We start from the raw sequence: 27,746 nt of genomic DNA on the forward strand, positions 1-27,746 counted from the left end.
TATGGGGCATAGCCATGGTAGCCAAAACAATGTCCTGTTCAGCATTTTTATACATAACCCTAAGCATGATGGGCTGTTTATTGCTTAATTAACACAGGAACCACACCTGTGTGGAAGCACCTGTTTTCAATATACTTTTGTGTCCCTCATTTACTCAAGTGTTTCCATTACTTTGGCTGTTGCCTGTATCTTTGTGAGAGTAAGTGAATTATGATTGCATGTGTGTGTGTGTGTGTATACAATAGGCAGGATTCCATTGACCCAGGTTTATTCGACAAAAGCAATGTCGCAACATTGTGACGTGTAATGGAAACATAGGAGACATTTCTAAAGACTGACAACATTTTAAACGGTTCAACAGCGGTGGATTTTTATTTAGTCAAACGTCATTTATTGTTTAAGATTATGGTCAAAACAGTTTTGAAAAAAATTATGATTGCCGAATCATTTTTGAAGGTATGCAAGGAGCGAGTTGTCACCTCGTAACTATAAAACTCCATTCACAATATGTATCAAAATGTGTATGAGTATGCTGATGGACACCCCGACACCCCTAACCACGGCTCTGGCTGTTCTCTGTGACTGATAAAGGCCAATTGAATGTTATGTTATTTTGACTACAGGCCTGTTGTAGAACATGAAGCCTCTAAGCCTGACCCCACTGCTTTATTCCCCTGACCCCGACCATCCCACCCCTAACACACTGTCATTGTTACTCCTCACGAGTTCCGGGGTGACTGAGGTAAAAACAAAGAATAAGAAAGAGAGTTAAGACTGTTCCTACCTTCACTCTGCAGCAGCACAACCAAGCAGCAGCAAGCGATAATGCAAGAAACACCTAAACTTCCCCTGTTGACTTCCTACTCTCTTTTTCCCCTCTTGCGTTCTCTTTCTATATATCTCCCTAATTATCTCCGCCTCTGCTGATTGTATGATTTACTGGTTCATTGATTTGTCAAACTACCAATCATATCAATCTATTTCTCTTATCTATTTAGCCATCTACAATATGTAATGAGCCTCGATTAAGATGATCAGTTTTATAAAGTATCAGTGGTGTCAGTTTAGACAATGTTCACAGTAAAAGTGTAGTTTCCAGATGTAAAATGTAAAGTTGTACGAACATGTATAGCCTATTTGACTGAAATAAATATTTTATTGCCTAGTTTTGAGACTACATAAGGCATTTTAAGGCAGCATAGTAACTTCAAAATATAACTCAGAAAATCCAAATGAATTTAGTTATTAACTTGACCTGATATGACTGTCCCTTGTGGCAAGAAGTGACATCCCAGATAGTCAAATACTAACTAGACAACACATACTAAATGGCTCCTATATAGAGTGCCTTTGGAAAGTATTCAGACCACTTGACTTTTTCCACATTTTGTTACGTTACAGCCTTGTTCTAAAATGTATTAAATTGTTTTTTCCCTCATCAATCTACACACAATACCCCAAAATGACAAAGCAAAAACAGTTTTTAGAAATTGTAGCTAATTTATAAAATATAAAAAACTGAAATATGACATTTACATAAGGTCTCAGATCCTTTACTCAGTACTTTGTTGAAGCACCTTTGGCAGTGATTTCAGCCTCGAGTCGTCTTGGGTATGCCGCTACAAGCTTGGCACAACTGTATTTGGGGGGTTTCTCCCATTCTTCTCTGCAGATCCATTCAAGTTCGGTCAGGTTGGATGGGGAGTGTTGCATCACAGCTATTTTCAGGTCTCTCCAGAGATTTTTGATTGGGTTCAAGTCCGGGCTCTGGCTGGGCCACTCAAAGACATTCAGAGACTAGTCCCAAAACCTCTCCTTAGTTGTCTTGGCTGTGTGCTTAGGGTCTTTGTCCTAATATAAGTTGACCCTTCACCCCAGTCTGAGGTCCCGAGCGCTCTGGAGCAGGTTTTCATCAAGGATCTCTCTGTACTTTGCTCCGTTCATCTTTGCCTCAATCCTGACTAGTCTCCCAGTCCCTGTTGCTGAAAATCATCCCCACAGCATGCTGCCACCACCATGCTTCACCATAGGGATGGTTCCAGGTTTACTCCAGATGTCACACTTGGCATTCAGGCCAAAGAGTTCAATCTTGGTTCCATCAGACGAGAGAATCTTGTTTCTCATGGTCTGAGAGTCTTTAGGTGCCTTTTGCCAAACTCCAAGCGGGCTGTCATGTGCCTTTTACTGAGGAGTGGCTTCCGTCTGGCCACTCTACCATAAAGGCCTGATTGGTGGAGTGCTGCAGAGATGGTTGTCCTTCTGGAAGGTTCTCCCATCTCCACAGAGGAACTCTAGAACTCTGAGTGACTATCAGGTTCTTGGTCACCTCCCTTTGGCTGGGCGGCAAGCTCTAGGAAGAGTCTTGGTGGTTCCAAACTTCTTCCATTTAAGAATGATGGAGGCCAGTGTGTTCTTGGGCACCTTCAATGCTTTAGAAATGTTTTGGTACCCTTCCCCAGATCTATGCCTCGACACAATCCTGTCTCGGAGCTCTACGGACAATTCCTTCAACCTCGTGGCTTGGTTATTGCACTGGCATGCACTGTCCACTGTGGACATATAGACAGGTGTGTGCCTTTCCAAATCATGTCCAATCAATTGAATTTACCACAGGTGAAATCCAATGAAGTGGTGGAAACATCTCAAGGATGGTCAATGGAAACAGGATGTACTTGAGCTCAATTTCGAGTAACATAGAAAAAGGTCTGAATAATTATAAAAAATAAGGTATCTGTTTTTATTTTTTATTTTACTTCGCAAAATCTAAAAATCTGTTTTCACTTTGTCATTATGGGGTATTTTGTGTAGATTGCTGAGATTTTTAAAAAATGTAATCAATTTTAGAAGAAGGCTGTAACCTAACAAAATGTGGAAAAAGTCAAGGGGTCTGAATACTTTCCAAAGGCACTGTATTATTGATCTAAAAGCACAGATTGACTCGTTCATTAAATCAGTTTGATTGAATAGAATATGGTTTTATGATTTTGTGGTAGAAATACACATTGTTACCAGTTGTAAATAAGTTGTTAAAATGAAAACGAGGAGCAGACAAGAGTCAAACATGAAAATCCTTTCACAAATCAATTGGAAGAAAAAGCTTATCAACATGTCTCAAAATACTTTCTGTACCACATTTTCACATAGAAAGTGTGATGAAATTATATTATGAACTATTTGTTCCATCTGTTCTGAGGCAACATTAAACTTGTTTGTGGATCCGCAGGGTATGTGGGTGCCCCGTATTGAGACACTGGACTCTCCCCTATGTGAGTTCTTTGATGTGACTTCATTTTGGAGCGCTGGGTGAAGCATTTCCCACACTGTGTGCACTTGTAGGGCTTCTCCCCGGTGTGGACCAGAGCATGTCTGATCAAGTTGCACTGCTGGGTAAAACTCCTGCCACACTGTTCACAGGTGTACGGTTTCTCTCCGGTGTGACTCCGGAGGTGTACTTTGAGCTCGCTGAAACGCTGGAAGCTCTTCCCACAAAAGGTGCAGCTGAAACGCCTCTCGGTGGTGCCGCCTGATCTCCACTGAGTCCTCATTCTCTTCACCATGTTAAAACTACTGTGACTCAGGCTGTATCCAGAGAAGGTGGAGGTGGTGGCCATGTTTGACCCTGTTGTGCACTCACTCAATCTCACTGTTGCTTCTGAAGCCCTGTATTGATGCTGCCTTGACTGTAGAGCTAAACTATTTCCTTCATTACTTGAGTTCAGCATCTCACTGCTCTGTCCCTCTGGCATCTGTTGTCTAGTCTCATTAGCCAATGTCCTGACATGTCTTGTCATGTGTTTTGCTGCACTGAACATGTTAGCATGTGGTTTCCATATAGAAGAGTGAAGCGATGGCCCTACTTCACCTGTCATAGTAGGAACAGATGGCAGCCCACTATGAGATGGGACCATTGAGATATTCTGAGAGTACTCTTCTGTGGAATGAAAGGAGAAATCTGGGTGGCCATCAGGGTCAGTGTCTCTGCCTGGACCCACAGAGGTCCACAGCTGCCCATCAGTCTCATCCATGACAAACTGGTCAGATCCTGTCAGGACCGTGGTCTGATCTAACTCCTCCTCTTTCTCATCCTTCACCATCACTAGGTCTAATGAGTCGTCGTCCTCGTCTGGCCGGTGCTGCTCTGTACTGAACACCTCTGTAGATGCGAGCCGGGGTGTTCCTGGTTCCTCTGGATGATCAGAATTGGGGTAATGTTCCACTGAGTCTCTGGGAGATATGCTGGGTTGTGTGATGAAGTCCTCACCACAGAGCCGTTGCTCAAAGGATGGTGGTTTCCCAGGCTTGGAACCAGACTCTAAAGATTTGGGGATCAACATAAATTAAACATTATAAAAGACCCATAACAGTTGCAAAACATGACTGCTTTTGAACTGACTGTGTGTCCATGCGCTACATATGCCAGAACATAAAACACCCAACCCCAATGCAGCGATTTGGAACGTGCATACCACCACCCTCACACAGTCTTCCATAGACAGACTGAGCAGTACCCCTTATGGTCACACCCACCCTCTCCAGTGATCCTGAGCTCTTCCTGAGGGTCAGTCTTCCACACATCCTCTGCTGTCTCCTCATCTTTGATCAGTATGGGTTCAGTCTCCACTCTCTGCTCCACATCTGTAGGCTGTAACAGGGACTGAGGTTATTACTCTGGACACACAGCATATCTAACCCTTTTCATGCTCATGAATCACACAAAAGCAATAACATCTCTTGATAATCCAATATCAGAATTGATCATAGATGTAAAATGTGATGTATCACACCTGGGGTTGAGAGTCTTCTTCAACAGCCAGCTCTTCGTCTCTGCACTGTGAGCTACTCCTCTGCCTGTTCAAAACAATCTTGACTGGATATGAAGATCTCTCTGATGCCATGGGGTAAAAACCTGGAAAATAATTGTATTCAATGAAATATCAGGGATAATCACACATTTTTGTCCCCAGTTGTTCCATGGTGCAATCAAATAGCTCTCGAGAACCCAAGGGGGCATAGCCAGTTTACAGCCAGTCCCCCTTTTGGGTTCTCAGCTGATGGGACGAACCACAGCTGGCTCCATATGAACTACAATTCCGTCCCAACACACTGTCTACGCAAATATGCCTCACTTGCCATACGGTTTTGGAAACCTTCAGAACTTAACTTTTATAAGCGAGAAAGAATCTTTCAACTACGAAAGATACACTTACTATGCGCAGTTTAGCAAAGTTGCACCCGATTGTTTTCACACACCGCCTCAGCTACAACACATCCTCACCTTGCTAGACACCACCGATCCATGTTTCATTTTTGTTTTGTCTTGATTATTTACACACCTGGTTTCCATTCCATTAATTATGTTCATTATTTAACCCTCTGATTTCCTTCTCTGTTTTGTGCGTTATTGTTTGTCATGTGGGTTCTCGTTGTTTGTGCTTTAGTTTATTGTATATGTTCCTTGTTGGAATCTTACCATTTATTGAGTAAATCGTGGATTATTACTCAGAACTGTGTCCTGCGCCTGACTCTGCCTTTATTCAATTTTACCAACGGCCTCACAACTAATGGTTATGATTCATTATTCCTGGTAGATACAAAATGTTATGATTGCAGACAGAACCCAGAGAATGCGATGGTGCAATATTGAATTACTCATATTTTGATAGGGTGCATTCATGGTCAACGTCAGCCAGAGGTATACCCATGCTGTAGATACAGTGGGGCAAAAAAGTATTTAGTCAGCCACCAACTGTGCAAGTTCTCCCACTTAAAAAGATGAGAGAGGCCTGTAATTATTAATTATTAATTATGCACACGCACCCTCACACATAAGGATGGCTCTGTTGTGGAAAGACTGATACATGTTTGATAGTGTCTTGATGCTGTATTGTTTGTCCTTCATGTTCTAATACTTTAATGTTACCCCTTCCTTGTGTTTTTTGTAATAAATAAAAATAAAAAATGTAATCTTGTGTTGCAATTCTGATGTACAATAATACCTTTCAGCGTTTTGGCAGTTTCATCTCACCAACAAAAAAACATACAAACGGCTTGTGAGGAGTGCTTGGTGAACAAGCACAACACAGTATTTAAAAAAACCCAGTTAAAAGTCTCCATTCTCTTTTACTCCTCAGTTGAGTTTACTTCACATTTAGGTAGCCAATGTAATGGATTTGTTTGCCAGGGCAAGTTTAGATAGCACTAGCTGTATTATGACGTTTCAGTTCGCTAGGTGTATACAGTGGGGCAAAAAATTATTTAGTCAGCCACCAATTGTGCAAGTTCTCCCACTTAAAAAGATGAGAGAGATGCCATTAATACAGGTAATACATTTTCATCATTAGGTACACTTCAACTATGACAGACAAAATTAGAAAAAAAAATCCAGAAAATCACATTGTAGGATTTTTTATGAATTTATTTGTAAATTATGGTGGAAAATAAGTATTTGGTCAATAACAAAAGTTGATCTCAATACTTTGTTATATACCCTTTGTTGGCAATGACAGAGGTCAAACATTTTCTGTAAGTCTTCACAAGGTTTTCACTCACTGTTGCTGGTATTTTGGCCCATTCCTCCATGCAGATCTCCTCTAGAGCAGTGATGTTTTGGGGCTGTTGCTGGGCAACACGGACTTTCAACACCCTCTAAAGATTTTCAGACGGGCCTGGACATGTACTGGCTTAAGCAGGGGGACACGTCTGGCACTGCAGGATTTGAGTCCCTGGCGGCGTAGTGTGTTACTGATGGTAGGCTTTGTTACTTTTGTCCCAGCTCTCTGCAGGTCATTCACTAGGTCCCCCAGTGTGGTTCTAGGATTTTTGCTCACCGTTCTTGTGATCATTTTGACCCCACGGGATGAGATTGCGTGGAGCCCCAGATCGAGGGAGATTATCAGTGTGCTTACCTATTGCAGATTCAGTCTTCCCAGCATGGTGCAGGTCTACAATTTTGTTTCTGGTGTCCTTTGACAGCTCTTTGGTCTTGGCCATAGTGGAGTTTGGAGTGTGACTGTTTGAGGTTGAGGACAGGTGTCTTTTATTCTGATAAGTTCAAACAGATGCCATTAATACAGGTAACGAGTGGAGGACAAAGCAGCCTCTTAAAGAAGAAGTTACAGGTCTGTGAGAGCCAGAAATCTTGCTTGTTTGTAGGTGACCAAAGACTTATTTTCCACCATAATTTGCAAATAAATTCCTTAAAAAATCCTACAATGTGATTTTCTGGATTTTTTTTCTCATTTTGTCTGTCATAGTTGAAGTGTACCTATGATGAAAATGTATTACCTGTATTAATGGCATCTCTCTCATCTTTTTAAGTGGGAGAACTTGCACAATTGGTGGCTGACTAAATACTTTTTTGCCCCACTGTATACACCTAGCGAACTGAAACGTCATAATACAGCTAGTGCTATCTAAACTTGCCCTGGCAAACAAATCCATTACATTGGCTACCTAAATGTGAAGTAAACTCAACTGAGGAGTAAAAGAGAATGGAGACTTTTAACTGGGTTTTTTTAAATACTGTGTTGTGCTTGTTCACCAAGCACTCCTCACAAGCCGTTTGTATGTTTTTTTGTTGGTGAGATGAAACTGCCAAAACGCTGAAAGGTATTATTGTACATCAGAATTGCAACACAAGATTTAATTTTTTATTTTGATTTATTACAAAAAACACAAGGAAGGGGTAACATTAAAGTATTAGAACATGAAGGACAAACAATACAGCATCAAGACACTATCAAACATGTATCAGTCTTTCCACAACAGAGCCATCCTTATGTGTGAGGGTGCGTGTGCATAATAGTGATATAAAATATATGTCATAGTTTCCTTTTTCATGATCACAATCTTGTGAAACCCGAACCCTCCAAGATCCCCCGTCACAGTTCCCCAATAGCTGTCCCTCAACCATTCAAGACCCCTCCCACAGCCCCCCCCCCCCGGAAGATTTTTTTTTAAATGAATTTCATTCCACACCCCCAAGAACATTTAAAACAAAGGGCATCAAGGACAACTGAAATCATAACAGCAATGGCAAATGTATATGTTTGTGTGCATGTCTGGCACTATTACATGTATGTGTGTGTTCTTGTATGTGTTTATTTGAATGAGAGTGTGTGTATATGCATGTGTACAAACACCTACAAGGCATCAGCCTCAGGCAAACCCGGCATTAGTTGTAAAAACACTGCCACTTAGTGTCATTCAAATGTACTTTTATTATGTTTTATTTTTACTTTATCTTTTGACCATCATCCTCTCTCTCACACAGCAACTCACAGCAACTCCACTCCCACTTGTCTCCAATTCCTCAGCTTCCCTCAGCCCATCCCATCTATCTCTGCTGGTCACCCTCAGCTTCCCTCAGCCCATCCCATCCCAACCCTCAGCTTCCCTCAGCCCATCCCATCTATCTCTGCTGGCCACCCACTTCGTGTTTCTATGCATCACATATCTTTCAACTATGCTGTGATGTTTAACGTACAATTTCAATCTATCTAATCGAATAGAATCTACAGATTGCGTGTTGAAGATAAATACTTTTACTAAGAGTATTAGTATATTATTAATTGACTGACCCGGTCTCTCCAGATCGCCTAACAGTACTATTTCTAGGGTCAATTGTAGATCAATGCTAGGTATTTTCAGCCATTCCTGAACCTGAGACCAGAAACAGGCTACCTGAGGGCAATACCAAAATAAATGGTCTATTGATTCTGTGTCCTCACAACAAAATCTGCAGAGCTTCAATGATTTTATGACCCAAATATTCAACATTTTGTTGTTGGCAAGAATTCTATGTAATAATTTTAGCTGAAAAGCACAAAGTTTTGAATCTTGCGTTGTTTTATATATCAACTCATACACCCTGTACCATGGAATCGGTACATCAAAAATCTCTTCCCAACTATTTTGCAATCTGTATGGCACAGTTGTCAACATCCTGGTCCTCAAAAGAAACTGGTATACTTTCCTATTTATGCTATTTTTATTCCTCCGCCAGTTTTGATCCTTTATATTGGGCAGACAGACCATTTTCCTACCTCCTCCCGCTGCCACCCGCCTCCTCCATTTTTGGGGTAATGCTGTAATCAATTGGTTGTACTCTTGGATTGAGCAGACCTTCCCGTACAATTCTGATAACTCCATGAAGGACATAACTCCACCATTCCAATTTACAATATTGTTTAAGAACAAAATACCCTTTTCAAACATCTTTCCCATAAAGACAGGTATTTAATCAACCGGCACATTTAATTCAGCCATAATATTTGTTGTAATATTTGTTCTATCGTTTCAGGGGGATGAAATTGAAATTGTAGCCAGCTCTGCAAATCTTGTTTGAAAAAGACAGATACTTTGAAAAAAGTATAATTTTCAATTAATCGAAAATGAGACATGGCAAACTGCACAAAGGCAAAAAGGCCATTTTTAAACAATGGATGAGCTTTTCTTATTAATCTACTTGAGAACCATTTAGGGTTCAAATAAAACTTTTGAATGAGTGAAGCTTTTAGAGGGAGGTTTAGTGCTTTTATATTTAATAATCTCAACCCACCCAATTCATATTCATTATATAGATAGGCTTGTTTTATTTTGTCTGTTTTAGCGTCCCAGATAAAGCAAAAACATTTTGCTCATATGATTTGAAAAACGAATCATCAGGACTAGGCAGCGCCAAAAGTGAGTGAGTAAACAGATATGATTAAGGAGTTAATCAGGCCAATTTTTCCATATATAGACCTCTCCATGGTTGCAGGATCTTGTCTATTTTTACAAGTTTTCTATTGAAATTCATTGTGGAGAGCTTATTTATATATTTTGTGATTTGAATACCCGAGTATGTCTACTTCACCATCAGCCCATTTTATAGGTAAGCTGCAGGGTAATGTAAAAGTTGTATTTTTTAAGGGTCCAATAGGTTTTAGTCCAGAGAGTACAGAAAAGTTATCTAGATTTTAATGAGACATTGCAGGGATCTAGCTTGCGGACTTAACATAAGACTTGAGTCATCGGCATACATGGACACCTTTGTTTTTAAGCCTTGGATTTCTAATCCTCTAATATTGTTATTGGATCTGATTTTAATAGCTAGCATTTTGATGGCCATAACGAATAGATATGGTGACAGTGAACACCCTTGTTTAACTCCTCTTGACAATTCAAAACTCTCTGAGAAGGAGCCGTTATTTACTATTTTACACCTGGGGTTGCTATACATTATTTTTACCCATTTTATTTACACTGCTCAAAAAAATTAAGGGAACACTTAAACAACACGACGTAACTCCAAGTCAATCACACTTCTGTGAAATCAAACTGTCCACTTAGGAAGCAACACTGATTGACAATAAATTTCACGTGCTGTTGTGCAAATGGAATAGACAACAGGTGGAAATTATAGGCGATTAGCAAGACACCCCCAATTAAGGAGTGGTTCTGCAGGTGGTGACCACAGACCACTTCTTAGTTCCTATGCTTCCTGGCTGATGTTTTGGTCACTTTTGAATGCTGGCGGTGCTTTCACTGTAGTGGTAGCATGAGACGGAGTTTACAACCCACACAAGTGGCTCAGGTAGTGCAGCTCATGCAGGATGGCACATCAATGCGAGCTGTGGCAAGAAGGTTTGCGGTGTCTGTCAGCGTAGTGTCCAGAGCATGTAGGCGCTACCAGGACACATGCCAGTACATCAGGAGACGTGGAGGAGGCCGTAGGAGGGTAACAACCCAGCAGCAGTACCGCTACCTCCGCATTTGTGCAAGGAAGAGCAGGAGGAGCACTGCCAGAGCCCTGAAAAATGACCTCCAGCAGGCCACAAATGTGCATGTGTCTGCTCAAACGGTCAGAAACAGACTCCATGAGGGTGGTATGAGGGCCCGACGTCCAGAGGTGGGGGTTGTGCTTACAGCCCAACACCGTGCAGGACGTTTGGCATTTGCCAGAGAACACCAAGATTGGCAAATTCGCCCCTGGCGCCCTGTGCTCTTCACATATGAAAGCAGGTTCACACTGAGCACATGTGACAGACGTGACAGAGTCTGGAGACGCCGTGGAGAACGTTCTGCTGCCTGCAACATCCTCCAGCATGACTGGTTTGGCGGTGGGTCAGTCATGGTGTGGGGTGGCATTTCTTTGTGCTCCATGTGCTCGCCAGAGGTAGCCTGACTGCCATTAGGTACAGAGATGAGATCCTCAGACCCCTTGTGAGACCATTTGCTGGTGCGGTTGGCCCTGGGTTCCTCCTAATGCAAGACAATGCTAGACCTCATGTGGCTGGAGTGTGTCAGCAGTTCCTGCAAGAGGAAGGCATTGATGCTATGGACTGGCCCGCCCGTTCCCCAGACCTGAATCCAATTGAGCACATCTGGGACATCATGTCTCGCTCCATCCGCCACGTTGCACCACAGACTGTCCAGGAGTTGGCGGATGCTTTAGTCCAGATCTGGGAGGAGATCCCTCAGGAGACCATCCGCCACCTCACCAGGAGCATGCCCAGGTGTTGTAAGGAGGTCATACAGGCACGTGGAGGCCACACACACTACTGAGCCTCATTTTGACTTGTTTTAAGGACATTACATCAAAGTTGGATCAGCCTGTAGTGTGGTTTTCCACTTTAATTTTGAGTGTGACTCCAAATCCAGACCTCCATGGGTTGATAAATTTGATTTACATTGATACTTTTTGTGTGATTTTGTTGTCAGCACATTCAACTATGTAAAGAAAAAAGTATTTAATAAGAATATTTCATTCATTCAGATCTAGGATGTGTTATTTTAGTGTTCCCTTTATTTTTTTGAGCAGTGTATTAAAGAATTTCCAAAATTGAAAGAATTCAGGCATTTATAAATAAAATCCTGTCTTACTTTATCAAATGCCTTTTCAAAATCTGCTATAAATACCATTCCTGGCTTCTTATATGTTTCATGATGTTCTATTATTTCTAGTAGTTGTCGTATATTATCTCCAATGTATCGTCCTTGTAAAAAACCTGTCTGATCAGGATGAACAATACCTGGTAAAATCCTTTTAATTCTGAGTGCTATGCATTTTGCTAGTATTTTTGCATCACAACATTTGTTCAAGCCTAAAATGTTAGTGCTATGCATTATGTTTCAGGCATGAATTTTCTTACGATACTAACAATTTACATATTGATTTTATTATGATCTTAATGATACTTACGTTCAACCTTTTGGCAGGTATCTTGCTACATAAATGCACCTCAGGTGGCAGACAGCTTCGTGAATAGACCACAATATTTAACATTTCCATCTATCACCTCCTCCCAGCTGCCCACTGCACTGAGGCTAGGAAACACTGTCACCACCGATAAATCCACGATAATTGAGAATTTCAATAAGCATTTTTCTACTGCTGGCCATGCTTTCTACCCGGCTACCCCTAACCCAGTCAACAGCCCTGCACCTCCCACAGCAACTTGCCCAAGCCTCCCCCATTTATCCTTCACCCAAATCCAGATAGCTGATGTTCTGAGAGAGCTGCAAAATCTGGACCCCTACAAATCAGCTGGGCTAGACAATCTGGACCCTCTCTTTCTAAAATTATCTGCCGAAATTGCTGCAACCCCTATTACTAGCCTGTTCAACCTCTCTTTCGTATTGTCTGAGATCCCCAAAGATTGAAAAGCTTCCGCGGTCATCCCCCTCTTCACAGGGGGTGACACTCTAGAACCAAACTGCTACAGACCTATATCTATCCTACCATGCCTTTCTAAGGTCTTCGAAAGCCAAATTTAACAAACAGATCACCGACCATTTCGAATCCCACCGTAACTTCTCCTCTATGCAATCTGGTTTCTGAGCTGGTCATGGGTGCACCTCAGCCACACAAGGTCCTAAACGATATCATAACCGCCATCGATAAGAGACAGTACTGTGCAGCTGTATTCATCAACCTGGCCAAGGCTTTCGACTCTGTCAATCACCACATTCTTATCAGCAGACTTAGCAGCCTTGGTTTCTCAAATGACTGCCTCGCCTAGTTCACCAACTACTTCTCAGACAGAGTTCAATGTGTCAAATCGGAGGGCCTGTTGTCCGGACCTCTGGCAGTCTCTATGGGAGTGCCACAGGGTTCAATTCTCGGGCCAACTCTCTTCTCTGTACAAATCAACAATGTCACTCTTGCTACTGGTGATTGATTCCCTGATCCACCTCTACGCAGATGACACCATTCTGTATACTTCTGGCCCTTCTTTGGACACTGTGTTAACTAACCTCCAGACGAGCTTCAATGCCACACAACTCTCCTCCCGTGGCCTCCATGCTCTTCAACCGATCGCTGCCTACACCTGCCCGCCCGTCCAGCATCATTACTCTGGACGGTTCTGACTTAGAATATGTGGACAACTACAAATACCTAGGTGTCTGGTTAGACTGTAAACTCTCCTTCCAGACTCACATTAAGGATCTCCAATCCAAAATAAAATGTGGAATTGGCTTCCTATTTCGCAACAAAGCATCCTTCACTCATGCTGCCAAACATACCCTTGTAAAACTGACCATCCTACCGATCCTCGACGATGTCATTTACAAAATAGCCTCCAACACTCTACTCAACAAATTGGATGCAGTCTATCACAGTGCCATCGTTTTGTCACCAAAGCCCATATACTACCCATTACTGCGACCTGTACGCTCTCGTTGGCTGGCCCTCGCTTCATATTCGTCACCAAACCCACTGGCTCCAGGTCATCTATAAGTCTTTGCTAGGTAAAGCCCCACCTTATCTCAGCTCACTGGTCACCATAGCAGCACCCACTTGTAGCATGCGCTCCAGCAAGTATATTTCACTGGTCACCCCCAAAGCCAATTCCTACTTTGGCCGCCTTTCCTTTCAGTTCTCTGCTGCCAATGACTGGAACGAACTGCAAAAATCACTGAAGCTGGAAACTCATATCTCCCTCAATAACTTTAAGCACCAGCTGTCAGAGCAGCTCAAAGATCACTGCACATGCACATAGCCCATCTGTAAATAGCCCATCCAACTACCTCATCCCCAAACTGTTATTTATTTGGCTCCTTTGCACCCCAGTATCTCTACTGCACATCTATCACTCCAGTGTTTAATTGCTATATTGTAATTATTTTTGCCACCCTGGCCTATCTCTTGCCTTACCTCCCTTATCCTACCTCATTTGCACACACTGTATATATATTTTTTCTATTGTATTATTGACTGTATGTTTGTTTATTCCATGTGTAACTCTGTGTTGTTGTTTGTGTCGCACTGCTTTGCTTTTTCTTGGCCAGGGCGCATTTGTAAATAGCCTACCTGGTTAAATAAAGGTGAAATAAATAAAAAATTTAAAAATTTGCCATAGGGTGGAGAGAAATGTTTGCAGTTTTTAATATGATATATGAGCGAGAGTGACTAACAAAAATCAATGCAGATTCCATCGGTAATTCAACCATGATTACTACAAGTTTAGACAGGCTCTTATGGAAAAAGATTGCAGTCAGAGTGCAGTATAACTGTAGTTAGAATGCGGTATAACTGCAGTATGCTGCAAATGCTGTGAACAAAATAGCACTTTTTTTTACTGCAGTAATTTTGCAGTTCAACTGCAGTTATTCTGCAATTACTGCACACAAAATACCACAGTTGACAGCAGTTACTGCACTTTTACTGCAGTTTCAAAACTGCAATCTTCTTTTGTAAGTTGCTGGCTAGACTAATTTACCAGTCTCAAAAAATGTTAGCTGACCTGGGCTGATTGAGTGACTGCTGATGCACAACTCAATTTCACCTTGTGTATTCTACTATTCTAACTCTTCAACAGTAAATTGAGACCCCGCTAGTTGCCCATCCCTGGTCTATTGAATGTGCTAGCAATCAAATGACCATGAATAAGACGTCATCAACTACCTTTTCTCCTGACTCGTTGTGTTTTCTTCAGCTCGCTCTCCATCACTTGACACTTCCTTTTCAGTAAATCAATATCTCGCTGGCTTTGGGTCATTTCCAAACGTATAACAGCACAGCTATCATCTACACGTTGGTTTATTTCTGCTACAGCTGCTTTAGCTAAAACCTCCATTAAGGAGACCAACTGCGCCTGAAAATTGCAGCTGGCCATCTTGTTCAGCCAGTATTCTCTGTGATTAAGTAAATAGTCTACAAATCTCGAGCCAATGTGCAATAAACAATCCGTTAATTTCAATTTCTCACACTATGGTAAATGTTATTTGCCCAATTTGGCATTTGTTAAGTGATCGATTGAAGCAATAGATGTTGATCAATTCCAACAATGTTCAAAAGGGAGATCCGTGCGCAATCGCACTTCCGTTCAACTTGTGACGTAAGTATTTATTACCGTAAATATGAGACCGCAAAAGCCCTTCAAAATGGGCAGAGTTTAGCACTGGCAAGTGAAATACCAAAGTGTATAGGACAGCCATATCTATCGACAAAAAAATGATACGTTAAAGTCCAGTGGCTCACATGGTTAGAACTGCATAAAAGGTTATATGCATTTATAATGCACTATTTAAATGTATAATGCACAACACACTGCGATAAAATACAAAAACACTTTATTCAACCATTATTCAAAGTTATGGTTCCTTATGAGTCTAATAATGCCTTTATAAAGAATTGAACACAGGTGTCAGGAAATTGTTAAACATTTAAAATATTGCCATCTCTGTTGTCATCCACACAACCTAATGAAACCATTCTGAAAATGTGGTATAGTATTTATTAAAGGGATATAACTTGTTTGACACAGCTGGGGATCAAGGACAATAATCTAGTTTCATGTAAACTTAAAATAATATGCATTATAGCTGATTTACATTGAGGTTCTTCACTTAGGGTTTTTAAGGCACGTACATATATAAGTAGAAGTATTAGATATAAAGAGTATGCATATTAGATAGTGTGTAGAAGATAACATTGATGGAGCTGCCTGAGAGAATATGCATACGATTACAGTAGTACTGACATATCCGTGTGAGAGTTAGTTAATTATGATTGGATGTATATGGAGCAGTGTGTGTATACAATGGACTGTGTGTACACTGGGTGGTTATTCTCTCCAGGAGAGGAAGTAGAGCTCGCCCAGTGCATCGCCACACACCAGTTCACTGGAGCAGTGTGGGTTCAAATCCAAGACCATAACAGGACCCCCACACACACCTGTACAGAGTTAGAGAGAGAGGGAGTGTAAGCATATATAAACAAAAAGTGCATTGGTCTGACTTTTCATCCATTCCTCGATGAAATCATTTGAGTGTGTGGAAACTGAAGAGTTGTCATGAACCTGTTTCTTGGTGTTTCTGTCCCACAGTTTTGTCATGGGATGCTGAGATCATTGTGCTGTTGTTGAGTCACAGTACACTGATCCTGTCACTGTGTGCCTAGGGAAAATCAATCTTCAGTTTCATCAGAGGAAAAAGGAGAGCTCTTACAGGTTTCTTGCTGCTCCAGGAGTTGATGTTTGGTGGCTGCTTGAACCACGTTTCCCTTGGAATCTCCACACACCACCAACTCTGGAGACAGGACACAAATTACAGTGCAGTTAATAAATTATTCATATCACAATTTGTTTACAGATGCTTCACAATATGTATCAAAATGTGTATGATTATGCTGATGGTCACCCTGACACCCCAAACCATGGCTCTGGCTGTTATCTGTGACTGATAAGAGCACCTCTCCTCCCTGCATCTCGTGGCTATTTTTGCCTTCTCATGAAAGCGGACGTCAATTGAACTGTACGTCATTCTGACTGCAGGCCTGTCGTAGATCATGAACCTTCTGGAGCCTGACCCCACCACGTCCCCATCCCCCTGACCCCTACCATTCCACCCCTAACACACCGTTACTGTTACTCCTCTCAAATTTCAGAGTGAGTTTGAGGTATAAACAAGAATGAGAAAGAGTAAGAAAAAGAGTTAAACTATTCCTTACCTTCACTCTGCACCGGCACAACCAAGCAGCAGTAAGCGTTGACGTAAGAAACCACTAAACTTCCCCTGTTGACTTCCTGAGTCTCTCTCTTTCTCTTTCTCTCTCCCCCATTATCTCTGCCTCTGGCAAATCAATGAAACAGTAAATCCTTCAAACTACCAATCAATTTCTCTCATCTATTTAGCAATATACAGCATCTAATGACCTTTGATTTGGATTACCAGTTTTATACAGTACCTGTTATGCCCTGACCATAGAGAGCCATTGTTTCTCTATGGTATAGTAGGTCAGGGCGTGAATAGGGGGTGATCTAGTATTTCTATGTCTATGTTGTGTTCTAGTTTCTTTTTCTATGTTGGTGTTTTGTATGATTCCCAATTAGAGGCAGCTGGTAATCTTTGTCTCTAATTGGGGATCATATTTAAGTCGTTTTTTTTCCCACCTGTGTTTGTGGGATCTTGTTTATGTTTAGTTGCCTGTTAGCACTTCATTGACTTCGTTCATTCTTTATTGTTTTGTGCGTTTCACTAGATACAGTGCCTTGCGAAAGTATTCGGCCCCCTTGAACTTTGCGACCTTTTGCCACATTTCAGGCTTCAAACATAAAGATATAAAACTGTATTTTTTTGTGAAGAATCAACAACAAGTGGGACGGAATCATGAAGTGGAACGACATTTATTGGATATTTCAAACTTTTTTAACAAATCAAAAACTGAAAAATTGGGCGTGCAAAATTATTCAGCCCCTTTACTTTCAGTGCAGCAAACTCTCTCCAGAAGTTCAGTGAGGATCTCTGAATGATCCAATGTTGACCTAAATGACTAATGATGATAAATACAATCCACCTGTGTGTAATCAAGTCTCCGTATAAATGCACCTGCACTGTGATAGTCTCAGAGGTCCGTTAAAAGCGCAGAGAGCATCATGAAGAACAAGGAACACACCAGGCAGGTCCGAGATACTGTTGTGAAGAAGTTTAAGGCCGGATTTGGATACAAACAGATTTCCCAAGCTTTTAACATCCCAAGGAGCACTGTGCAAGCGATAATATTGAAATGGAAGGAGTATCAGACCACTGCAAATCTACCAAGACCTGGCCGTCCCTCTAAACTTTCAGCTCATACAAGGAGAAGACTGATCAGAGATGCAGCCAAGAGGCCCATGATCACGCTGGATGAACTGCAGAGATCTACAGCTGAGGTGGGAGACTCTGTCCATAGGACAACAATCAGTCGTATATTGCACAAATCTGGCCTTTATGGAAGAGTGGCAAGAAGAAAGCCATTTCTTAAAGATATCCATAAAAAGTGTTGTTTAAAGTTTGCCACAAGCCACCTGGGAGACACACCAAACATGTGGAAGAAGGTGCTCTGGTCAGATGAAACCAAAATTGAACTTTTTGGCAACAATGCAAAACGTTATGTTTGGCGTAAAAGCAACACAGCTGAACACACCATCCCCACTGTCAAACATGGTGGTGGCAGCATCATGATTTGAGCCTGCTTTTCTTCAGCAGGGACAGGGAAGATGGTTAAAATTGATGGGAAGATGGATGGAGACAAATACAGGACCATTCTGGAAGAACCTGATGGAGTCTGCAAAAGACCTGAGACTGGGACGGAGATTTGTCTTCCAACAAGACAATGATCCAAAACATAAAGCAAAATCTACAATGGAATGGTTCAAAAATAAACATATCCAGGTGTTAGAATGGCCAAGTCAAAGTCCAGACCTGAATCCAATCGAGAATCTGTGGAAAGAACTGAAAACTGCTGTTCACAAATGCTCTCCATCCAACCTCACTGAGCTCGAGCTGTTTTGCAAGGAGAAAAAAATTCAGTCTCTCGATGTGCAAAACTGATAGAAACATACCCCAAGCGACTTACAGCTGTAATCGCAGCAAAAGGTGGCGCTACAAAGTATTAACTTAAGGGGGCTGAATAATTTTGCACGCCCAATTTTTCAGTTTTTGATTTGTTAAAAAAGTTTGAAATATCCAATAAATGTTGTTCCACTTCATGATTGTGTCCCACTTGTTGTTGATTCTTCACAAAAAAATACAGTTTTATATCTTTATGTTTGAAGCCTGAAATGTGGCAAAAGGTCGCAAAGTTCAAGGGGGCCGAATACTTTCGCAAGGCACTGTAAATATGTGGAAACCATATCACGCTGCACCTTGGTCCGATGATTCTTACAACGAACGTCATATTGGAACTCTGGGTACGGTTTCTCTCCGGTGTGACTCCGGAGGTGTACTTAGAGCTCGCTGAAACGCTGGAAGCTCTTACCACAGAAGGTGCAGCTGAAGCGTCTCTCGGTGGTGCCACCTGATCTCCACTGACTCCTCATTCTCTTCACCATGTTAAAACTACTGTGACTCAGGCTGTATCCAGAGAAGGTGGAGATGGTGGCCATGTTTGACCCTGTCATGCACTCACTCAATCTCACTGTTGCTTCTGAAGCCCTGTATTGATGCTGCCTTGGCTGTAGAGCTGAACTATTTCCATCATTATTTGAGTTTAGCCTCTCACTACTCTGTCCCTCTGGCATCTGTTGTCTAGTCTCATCAGCCAATGTCCTGACATGTCTTGTCATGAGTTTTGGTGCGCTGAACATGTTAGCATGTAGCATACATCATCTGTCATAGTAGGAATGGATGGAAGCCCACTATGAGATGGGAACATTGAGATATTCTGAGAGTACTCTTCTGTGGAATGAAAGGAGAAATCTGGGTGGCCATCAGGGTCAGTGTCTCTGCCTGGATCCACAGAGGCCCACAGCTGCCCATCATTCTCATCCATGACAAACTGGTCATGTCCTGCAGGGACATGGTCTGATCCAGCTCCTCCTCTTTCTCATCCTTCACCATCACTAGCTCTAGTGGGTCCTTGTCCTCGGCTGGTGCGAGCCCGGGTGTGCCTGGTTCCTCTGACTGATCAGAAATGGGGTAATATTCCACTGAGTCTTCGGGGAATATGTAGTAAAAATAAAGAAATCCTTAGAATGAGTAGATGTGTCCAAACTTTTGACTGGTTTTGGACACACTCATTCCAGGGGTTTTCTTTATTTGTACTGTTTTCTAGTCAACACTAAGTTGACTGTGCCTTTAATAAACAGCTTGGGAAATTCCAGAAAATTATGTCATGGCTTTAGAAGCTTCTGATAGGCTAATTGACATTATTTGAGTCAATTGGAGGGGTACCTGATAATGGAATTATATGTTTAAGTAATGATTAGAATATTCCACCCTGAAACCATATAATTGTATGAAATTAATTAGAATCATAAAGTTACTAATTAGAATCATAAAGTTTCTAGTAATGAGTTGTGTAGGTTTAGACATTAAAATTATATCTCTGTACAAAATGTCTTTATAGTATCTTAAACACAGACTGTCTGAGCAAAATTTGGTGCCGACCTTGCTAGGGGCCTCTGAGAGATTTGAGGGAGGACAGGGAGTGCTTCCCACGGTCTCCCTAATCTTTGTCGGCTGGGTAGTGATACCTTATGTGTGTAGGATACCTACTGTTCGTGTGTATGTATGTGCATATGATATCTGCTGTTTGTGTGGAAGTATGTTTGCCGCTATAAAATTGATGTCTTTGTATTGTGAACTTCAGAACGTTCTTGTGAATAAACTGTACTAACCTTTTGCATAAGCTGAGTCTTTGACAAATTATTATTAAACCCATGGTCTTACAAACCTCGGGATTGGTCAAAGCTATTGATTGATTGTTATTATCGTTGGGATTGAAAATTCTCTTGACAGTACCTGGGGATGTATTTCAAGGCCGACCTTCAAACTCAGTGCCTCTTCGCTTGACATCATGGGAAAATCAAAAGAAATCAGCCAAGACCTCAGAAAAAAATTGTAGACCTCCACAAGTCTAGTTCATCCTTGGGAGCAATTTCCAAATGCCTGAAGATACCACGTCCATCTGTACAAACAATAGTAAGCAAGTATAAACACCATGGGACCATGCAGCCGTCATACCGCTCAGGAAGGAGATGCGTTGTGTCTCCTAGAGATGAACGTACTTTGGTGCAAAAAGTGCAAATCAATCCCAGAACAACAGCAAAGGACCTTGTGAAGATGCTGGAGGAAACAGGTACAAAAGTATCTATATCCACAGTAAAACGAGTCCTATATCGACATAACCTGAAAGGCCGCTCAGCAAGGAAGAAGCCACTGCTCCAAAACCGCCATAAAAAAAACAGACTATGGTTTGCAACTGTACATGGGGACAAAGATTGTACTTTCTGGAGAAATGTCCTCTGGTCTGATGAAACAAAAATAGAACTGTTTGGCCATAATGACCATCGTTATGTTTGGAGGAAAAAGGGGGAGGCTTGCAAGCCGAATAACACCACCCCAACTGTGATGCAAGGGGGTGGCAGCATCATGTTGTGGGGGTGCTTTGCTGCAAGAGTGACTGGTGCACTTCACAAAATAGATGGAATCATGAGGCAGGAAATATATATTGAAGCAACATCTCAAGACATCTGTCAGGAAGTTAAAGCTTGGTTGCAAATGGGTCTTCCAAATGGACAATGACCCCAAGCATACTTCCAAAGTTGTGGCAAAATGGCTTAAGGACAGCAAAGTCAAGGTACTGGAGTGACCATCACAAAGCCCTGACCTCAATCCCATAGAAAATTTGTGGGCAGAACTGAAAAAGCGTGTGCGAGCAAGGAGGCCTACAAACCTAGCTCAGTTACACCAGCTCTGTCAGGAGGAAGCCAACATTCACCCAACTTATTGTGGTGTCATGACGTTGCCCTCTTTGGGTACAGCAAGCCCAGCCCAAGCCTCTCCCTGCCTCTTTCAACTAGGCTGTTGTGGTCAGATAGAGGTCGTAAATTCCTGAGAAGACCCTGCCTCATGGCCACACAGTATAAGAGACAGAGTGAATTTTCATAGAGAACAAAGGAATTTCTTCCACCTCACAGAACTTGAGGTCCGAACAAATTTCATGTTCCGGACAAGGTATAAAAGTTTGGTGAAGGATCCAGCTACGAACTGGTCCATTTGTTACATTTTGGGGAAGCTCATGGGAGACGGTGTGGCCACATTGCCATAACGCTGTTTCTTCAATAGCCTCAGATATGAGATTTACATCTAATTGTTTTAAAAGATGAATGAGTGAGTATGATACTGTTTGTAAAATTGTGTGATGTGATTTTGGACTGTTTAATGACGGAAACTCCAATTCCCTTTTGTGTTTAATAAATCAGAGGACCGCCCCTGAGCCCAGTTAGGGTCAGGCATCCTGGGTCAGCCCTTTTCTGCAATTCCGAATAAAACCCAACTTTGAGAAATTATCACCATACCATGTTTTTCTCATTCACGGGAGTACAAAGGTTGTAGACCCTTGCTGAATCTTTTAACCATACCACGTGGTTAAACTCTTAGACTATCGATACTAACAGAATAAGAACAAGTCTTTGATATTAATTACTAGTCTGCAGCTAGGAATTTGATATCATTGAACGCGAAGAACGACAACCGCCGAAACATCCATTCTATTATGAACATGAATGAATGCCACTCTGAACGAACCATTATAACCACAACAGAGAGAGAAACGGACAATTCTAAAAAAGAAACAAACTTTTCAACAGCGATCAAGACGAGACACTGAGTGTAAATGTATATATTGATTGCAATTGTTCCCGAATGAGTGAGCGTTCATGCGTAAAGGATTAGCATTTCAATTGTTATAATTATCAACTCTGTGGTGACTTCTCAACTGACCATCCTACTGATTCTCGACTTCGGCGATGTAATTTACAAAATAGCCTCCAACAGTCTACTCAACAAATTGGATGCAGTCTATCACAGTGCCATCCTTTTTGTCACCAAAGCCCCATATACTACCCACCACTGCGACCTGTACACTCTTGTTCGCTGGCCCTCGCTTCATACTCGTCGCCAAACCCGCCAGAAGCTCCAGGTCATCTACAAGTCTCTGCTAGGTAAAGCCCCGCCTTATCTCAGCTCACTGGTAGCAGCACCCACTCATAGCACGCGCTCCAGCAGGTATATTTCACTGGTCACCCCCAAAGCCAATTCTTCCTTTGGCCGCCTTTCCTTCCAGTTCTCTGCTGCCAATGACTGAAACGAACTGCAAAAATCACTGAAGCTGGAGACTCATATCTCCCTCACTAGCTTTAAGCACCAGCTGTCAGAGCAGCTCACAGATCACTGCACCTGTACATAGCCCAACTACAACATCCCCAAACTGTTATATATTTAGCTCCTTTGCACCCCAGTATCTCTACTTGCACATTCATCTTCTGCACATCTACCATTCCAATGTTTAATTGCTATATTGTAATTACTTCGCCACCCTGGCCTATTTATTGCTTTACCTCCCTTATCCTACCTCATTTGCACACACAGTATAGACTTTTTCTACTGCATTATTGACAGTGTGTTTGTTTATTCCAAGTGTAACTCTGTGTTGTTGTATGTGTCGAACTGCTTTGCTTTATCCTGGCCAGGTCACAGTTGTAAATGAGAACTTGTTCTCAACTAGCCTACCTGGTTAAATAAAGGTGAAATAAAAAAATTGTAAAAGGTGATGTACCACACATTGGGTTGAGAGACCTCTTCAACAGACATCTCGCTGTCTCTACACTGTCTCTACATAGCTGTGCTGTACTCCTTTGCTCGTTCAAAACAATCTTGACTGGATATGAAGATCTCTTTGATGCCATGGGGTAAAAACCTGGAAAATAACTGTATTCAGTGAAATATTAGGGCTATTCACACATTCATGCAATAAATATTATAATGAATAATAACACATCAACTAACAGTACCTTTTCATCTGCGCGTTTTCTTCAGCTCACTCATTTGACACTTCCTTTTCAGTACATCAATATCTCGCTGGCTTTGGGTCATTTCCAAACGTATAACAGCACAGCTATCATCTACACGTTTGTTTATTTATGCTACTGCTGCTTTAGCCAATACCTCCATAATGGATAATAACTGCAGCTGAAAATTGCAGCCCACCATATTGTCCAGCCTAAAATATAGATTTTAATTCTTCATTTGAAGTAAAAAGTCTACAATTTCCAAGCTAATGAGCAATAAACAGTTCGTAGAAGTTGCTAAATGACAACAATGTAGTGAAGTGGGAGATGCATGAGCAAATGCAATCACACTTCCATTCAACTCATGATGCAAGTATTTATTACCATAAATATGAGACTACAACAGACGTTGAAAATTCTTAGAACTAGCACTGGAAAGGCAAATACTGTACCAGACTATATTCTAGTCTGAATTTACAGTGTAGGGTAGCCATCTCTATTGACTAAAAAATAAGACGCTTTACTATCTGAATCAATTCTTCAGATTGTTAAACATCTTGTGTTTTTAGCCAAAAGATAGTGGAATGCTATGGCTCACATGGTTATCAACCATAAAAGGCTATAGATGCATAATGCACGACACTGTGATGAAACGTAAATACAGAAACACTTCAGCCATTCATAAAAACGAATGGTTTATATATGATCAAATATTGTCATTTCCATTCTCATGAACACAACCTAAAGAAACCCGTCTGAAAATGTGGTATGGTATTTATTAAAGGATAGAAAAAGGTAGAACTGATGAGACACGCTGTACCAAAATAAATGAATGTCGGGAATCAATGCAATTGCACATTAGATGAGGCCTTCTCAGTAGGAGGAGCCTAGTATTTCTTGCTTACGGCATTCAATTAGCAAAACAGTATGTTCTAAATACTATGTAATACGATTAGTACACAGTATGCAGTTTAAGTAATTGTTACAGAAAAACTATGCAATTATGAACTATTTATTCCATCTGTTCTGAGACAACAATAAACTTGTGTGTGGATCCCCAGGGAATGCGGGTACCACGTATTGAGAGACTGGACCCTCCCCTATGTGAGTTCTTTGATGTGACTTCATTTTGGAGCGCTGGGTGAAGCATTTCCCACACTGTGTGCACTCATACGGTTTCTCCCCGGTGTGGACCAGAGCATGTCTGATCAGGTTGCACTGCTTGGTAAAACTCCTGCCACACTGTTCACAGGTGTACGGTTTCTCTCCGGTGTGACTCCGGAGGTGTACTTTGAGCTGGCAGAGACGCTGGAAACTCTTACCACAGAAGGTGCAGCTGAAACGCCTCTCGGTGTTTCCGCCTGATCTCCACTGAGTCCTCATTCTCTTCACCATGTTAAAACTACTGTGACTCAGGCTGTATCCAGAGAAGGTGGAGGTGGTGGCCATGTTTGACCCTGTCATGCACTCACTCAATCTCACTGTTGCTTCTGAAGCCCTGTATTGATGCAGTCTTGGCTGTAGAGCTAAACTATTTCCTTCATTACTTGAGTTCAGCATCTCACTGCTCTGTCCCTCTGGCATCTGTTGTCTAGTCTCATCAGCCATTGTCCTGATATGTCTTTTCATGTGTGCTGCTGCACTGAACATGTTAGCATGTGGTTTCCATATAGAAGCGTGAAGCGATGGCCCCACTTCATCTGTCATAGTAGGAACAGATGGCAGCCCACTATGAGATGGGAAAATTGAGATATTCTGAGAGTACTCTTCTGTGGAATGAAAGGAGAAATCTGGGTGGCCATCAGGGTCAGTGTCTCTGCCTGGATTCACAGAGGTCCACAGCTGCCCATCAGTCTCATCCATAACAAACTGGTCAGGTCCTGCCAGGGCCGTGGTCGGATCTGACTCCTCCTCTTTCTCATCCTTCACCAGCACTAGGTCTAGTGAGTCCTCGTCTGGCCGGTGCTGCTCTGTGTTGAACACCTCTGTAGATGATAGCCAGGGTGTGCCTGGTTCCTCTGGATGATCAGAATTGGGGTAATGTTCCACTGAGTCTCTGGGAGATATGCTGGGTTGTGTGATGAAGTCCTCATCACAGAGCTGTTGCTCAAAGGATGGTGGTTTCCCAGGCTTGGAACCAGACTCTAATGATTTGGGGATCAACATAAAATAAACATTACAAAAAGACCCTTAACAGTTGAAAAACATGACTGCTTTAGAACTGACTGTGTGTCCGTGCGCTAAATATGCCAGAACATTGAACACCCAACCCCAATGTAGTAATTTGTAAAAGTGCACACCACCACACCCACAGTATTCCATAGACAGACAGAGCAGTACCCCTTATGGTCACACCCACCCTCTCCAGTGATCCTGAGCTCTTCCTGAGGGTCAGTCTTCCACACGTCCTCTGCTGTCTCCTCATCTTTGATCAGTATGGGTTCAGTCTCCACTCTCTGCTCCACATCTGTAGGCTGTAACAGGGACTGAGGTTATTACTCTGGACACACAGCATATCTAACACTTTTCATACTCATGAATCACACAAAAGCGGTAAATTCTCCTGATAATCCAATAACATAATTGATCCAAGATGTCAGGTCTCTGTAATTGTAAAAGGTGATGTATCACACCTGGGGTTGAGAGTCCCCTTCAACAGACATCTCGCTGTCTCTCCACTGTGAGCTACTCCTCTGCTTGTTCGAAACAATCTTGACTGGATATGGAGATCTCTCTGATGCCATGGGGTAAAAACCTGGAAAATCATTATATTCAGTCAAATATTAGGGCTATTCACACATTTGGGTTTTGCATATTCAATCAATTTACCACGAATAATAACACAACAACTACCCTTTCGTCTGCGCGTTTTCTTCAGCTCGCTCTCCATCATGTGACACTTCCTTTTCAGTACATCAATATCTTTTTGGCTTTGGGTAATTTCCAAACGTATAACAGCACAGCTATCATCTACGCGTTTGTTTATTTCTGTTACAGCTGCTTTAGCCAATACCTCCATAATGGATACAAACTGAGCCTGAAAATTGCAGCTGGCCATCTTGTCCAGCCCAAATTACAGATGTGTATTCTCTGTGTGAAGTAAATAGCTAATGTGCAATAAACAATCCGTAGATCTAGCTAAATAACAACAATGTAGTGAAGTGGGAGATGAGTGCGCAATTTCAATAGCACTTCCGTTAAACTCTTGACGTAAGTATTTATTACCGTAAATATGCGACTGCAACAGCCCTTCAAATTGTTAGAATTAGCACTGGCAAGACAAATACAAGGGTCGATTCTAGTCTGCAGATACCGTGTTGGGTAGCCATCTCTATTGACAAAAAAAGAACACGTTTAACTTTCTGAATAAAGAATTCAGATTGTAAAACGTTGTGTTTTTTTTGCCAATAGGTATGGCTACATGTAGGAGAGAGTGCAATGCAGTGGCTCACATGGTTATTAATGCATAAAAAGGCTATCAATACATAATGCATTCCTCACTGTGGTAAAAACGTAAAATACAAAAACCCGTTCTTCAACCATTCATAAAAACTCATGAATGATCAAATATTGTCATTAATGTTATCATCTACACTCTCATCGACACAACCTTATGAAACCATTCTGAAAATGTGGTATGGTATTTATTAAAGGATAGAAAAGGTATATAACTTTTTTGACACACAGCTGGGGAACAAAGATGATAAACTATTTTCATGTTAACTTCAAATAAACTTAATTTCATGATATATTTCAAGTAACTATTGCACTATTACATTATAGCTCATTTGCATTCAGAGGTTCTTCTCTGGGTTTTTAAGGCACAGTGCTTTCAGAAAGTATTCATACCCCTTAACTCATTCCACATTTTGTTGTGTTACAGCCCAAATTTTAAATGGATTAAATATATTTTTTTCTCACCCATCTATACACAACCCCATGATGACAAAGTGAAAATATGTTTTTAAAAATGTTTGAAAATGTATT

The 27,746-nt window shown here is 41.6% G+C and overlaps 2 protein-coding genes, 1 long non-coding RNA gene and 1 pseudogene across 3 annotated transcripts; all 4 read right to left on the reverse strand.

Annotated features, from left to right (window-relative positions):
- Positions 1 to 343: 343 nt before the first annotated feature.
- On the reverse strand, positions 344 to 15,329 carry LOC110530552 (uncharacterized). The gene is made up of 4 exons (XM_021613733.3): positions 14,891 to 15,329; positions 4,785 to 4,906; positions 4,528 to 4,642; positions 344 to 4,312 (listed from the first exon to the last, which is right to left on the reverse strand). The coding sequence occupies exons 1-4, from the start codon at positions 15,099 to 15,101 to the stop codon at positions 3,171 to 3,173; spliced, it is 1,590 nt and encodes a 529-aa protein (XP_021469408.3). The 5' UTR covers positions 15,102 to 15,329; the 3' UTR covers positions 344 to 3,170.
- Positions 15,330 to 15,543: 214 nt separating this feature from the next.
- LOC110530560 (uncharacterized) lies at positions 15,544 to 17,058 on the reverse strand. The gene is made up of 3 exons (XR_002474547.3): positions 16,937 to 17,058; positions 16,287 to 16,515; positions 15,544 to 16,162 (listed from the first exon to the last, which is right to left on the reverse strand). It is a non-coding gene; the product is annotated as an uncharacterized LOC110530560 (long non-coding RNA).
- Positions 17,059 to 19,193: 2,135 nt separating this feature from the next.
- Positions 19,194 to 23,534, reverse strand: LOC149982119 (uncharacterized; annotated as a pseudogene).
- Positions 23,535 to 24,515: 981 nt separating this feature from the next.
- LOC110530553 (uncharacterized) lies at positions 24,516 to 26,982 on the reverse strand. The gene is made up of 4 exons (XM_021613734.3): positions 26,613 to 26,982; positions 26,393 to 26,514; positions 26,119 to 26,233; positions 24,516 to 25,903 (listed from the first exon to the last, which is right to left on the reverse strand). The coding sequence occupies exons 1-4, from the start codon at positions 26,815 to 26,817 to the stop codon at positions 24,768 to 24,770; spliced, it is 1,578 nt and encodes a 525-aa protein (XP_021469409.1). The 5' UTR covers positions 26,818 to 26,982; the 3' UTR covers positions 24,516 to 24,767.
- Between the last annotated feature and the right edge of the window lie 764 nt (positions 26,983 to 27,746).

This window comes from Oncorhynchus mykiss, chromosome 8 (genome assembly GCF_057628025.1).
Source record: "Oncorhynchus mykiss isolate SJ-2025 chromosome 8, ASM5762802v1, whole genome shotgun sequence".
NCBI classification, from domain to species: domain Eukaryota; kingdom Metazoa; phylum Chordata; class Actinopteri; order Salmoniformes; family Salmonidae; genus Oncorhynchus; species Oncorhynchus mykiss.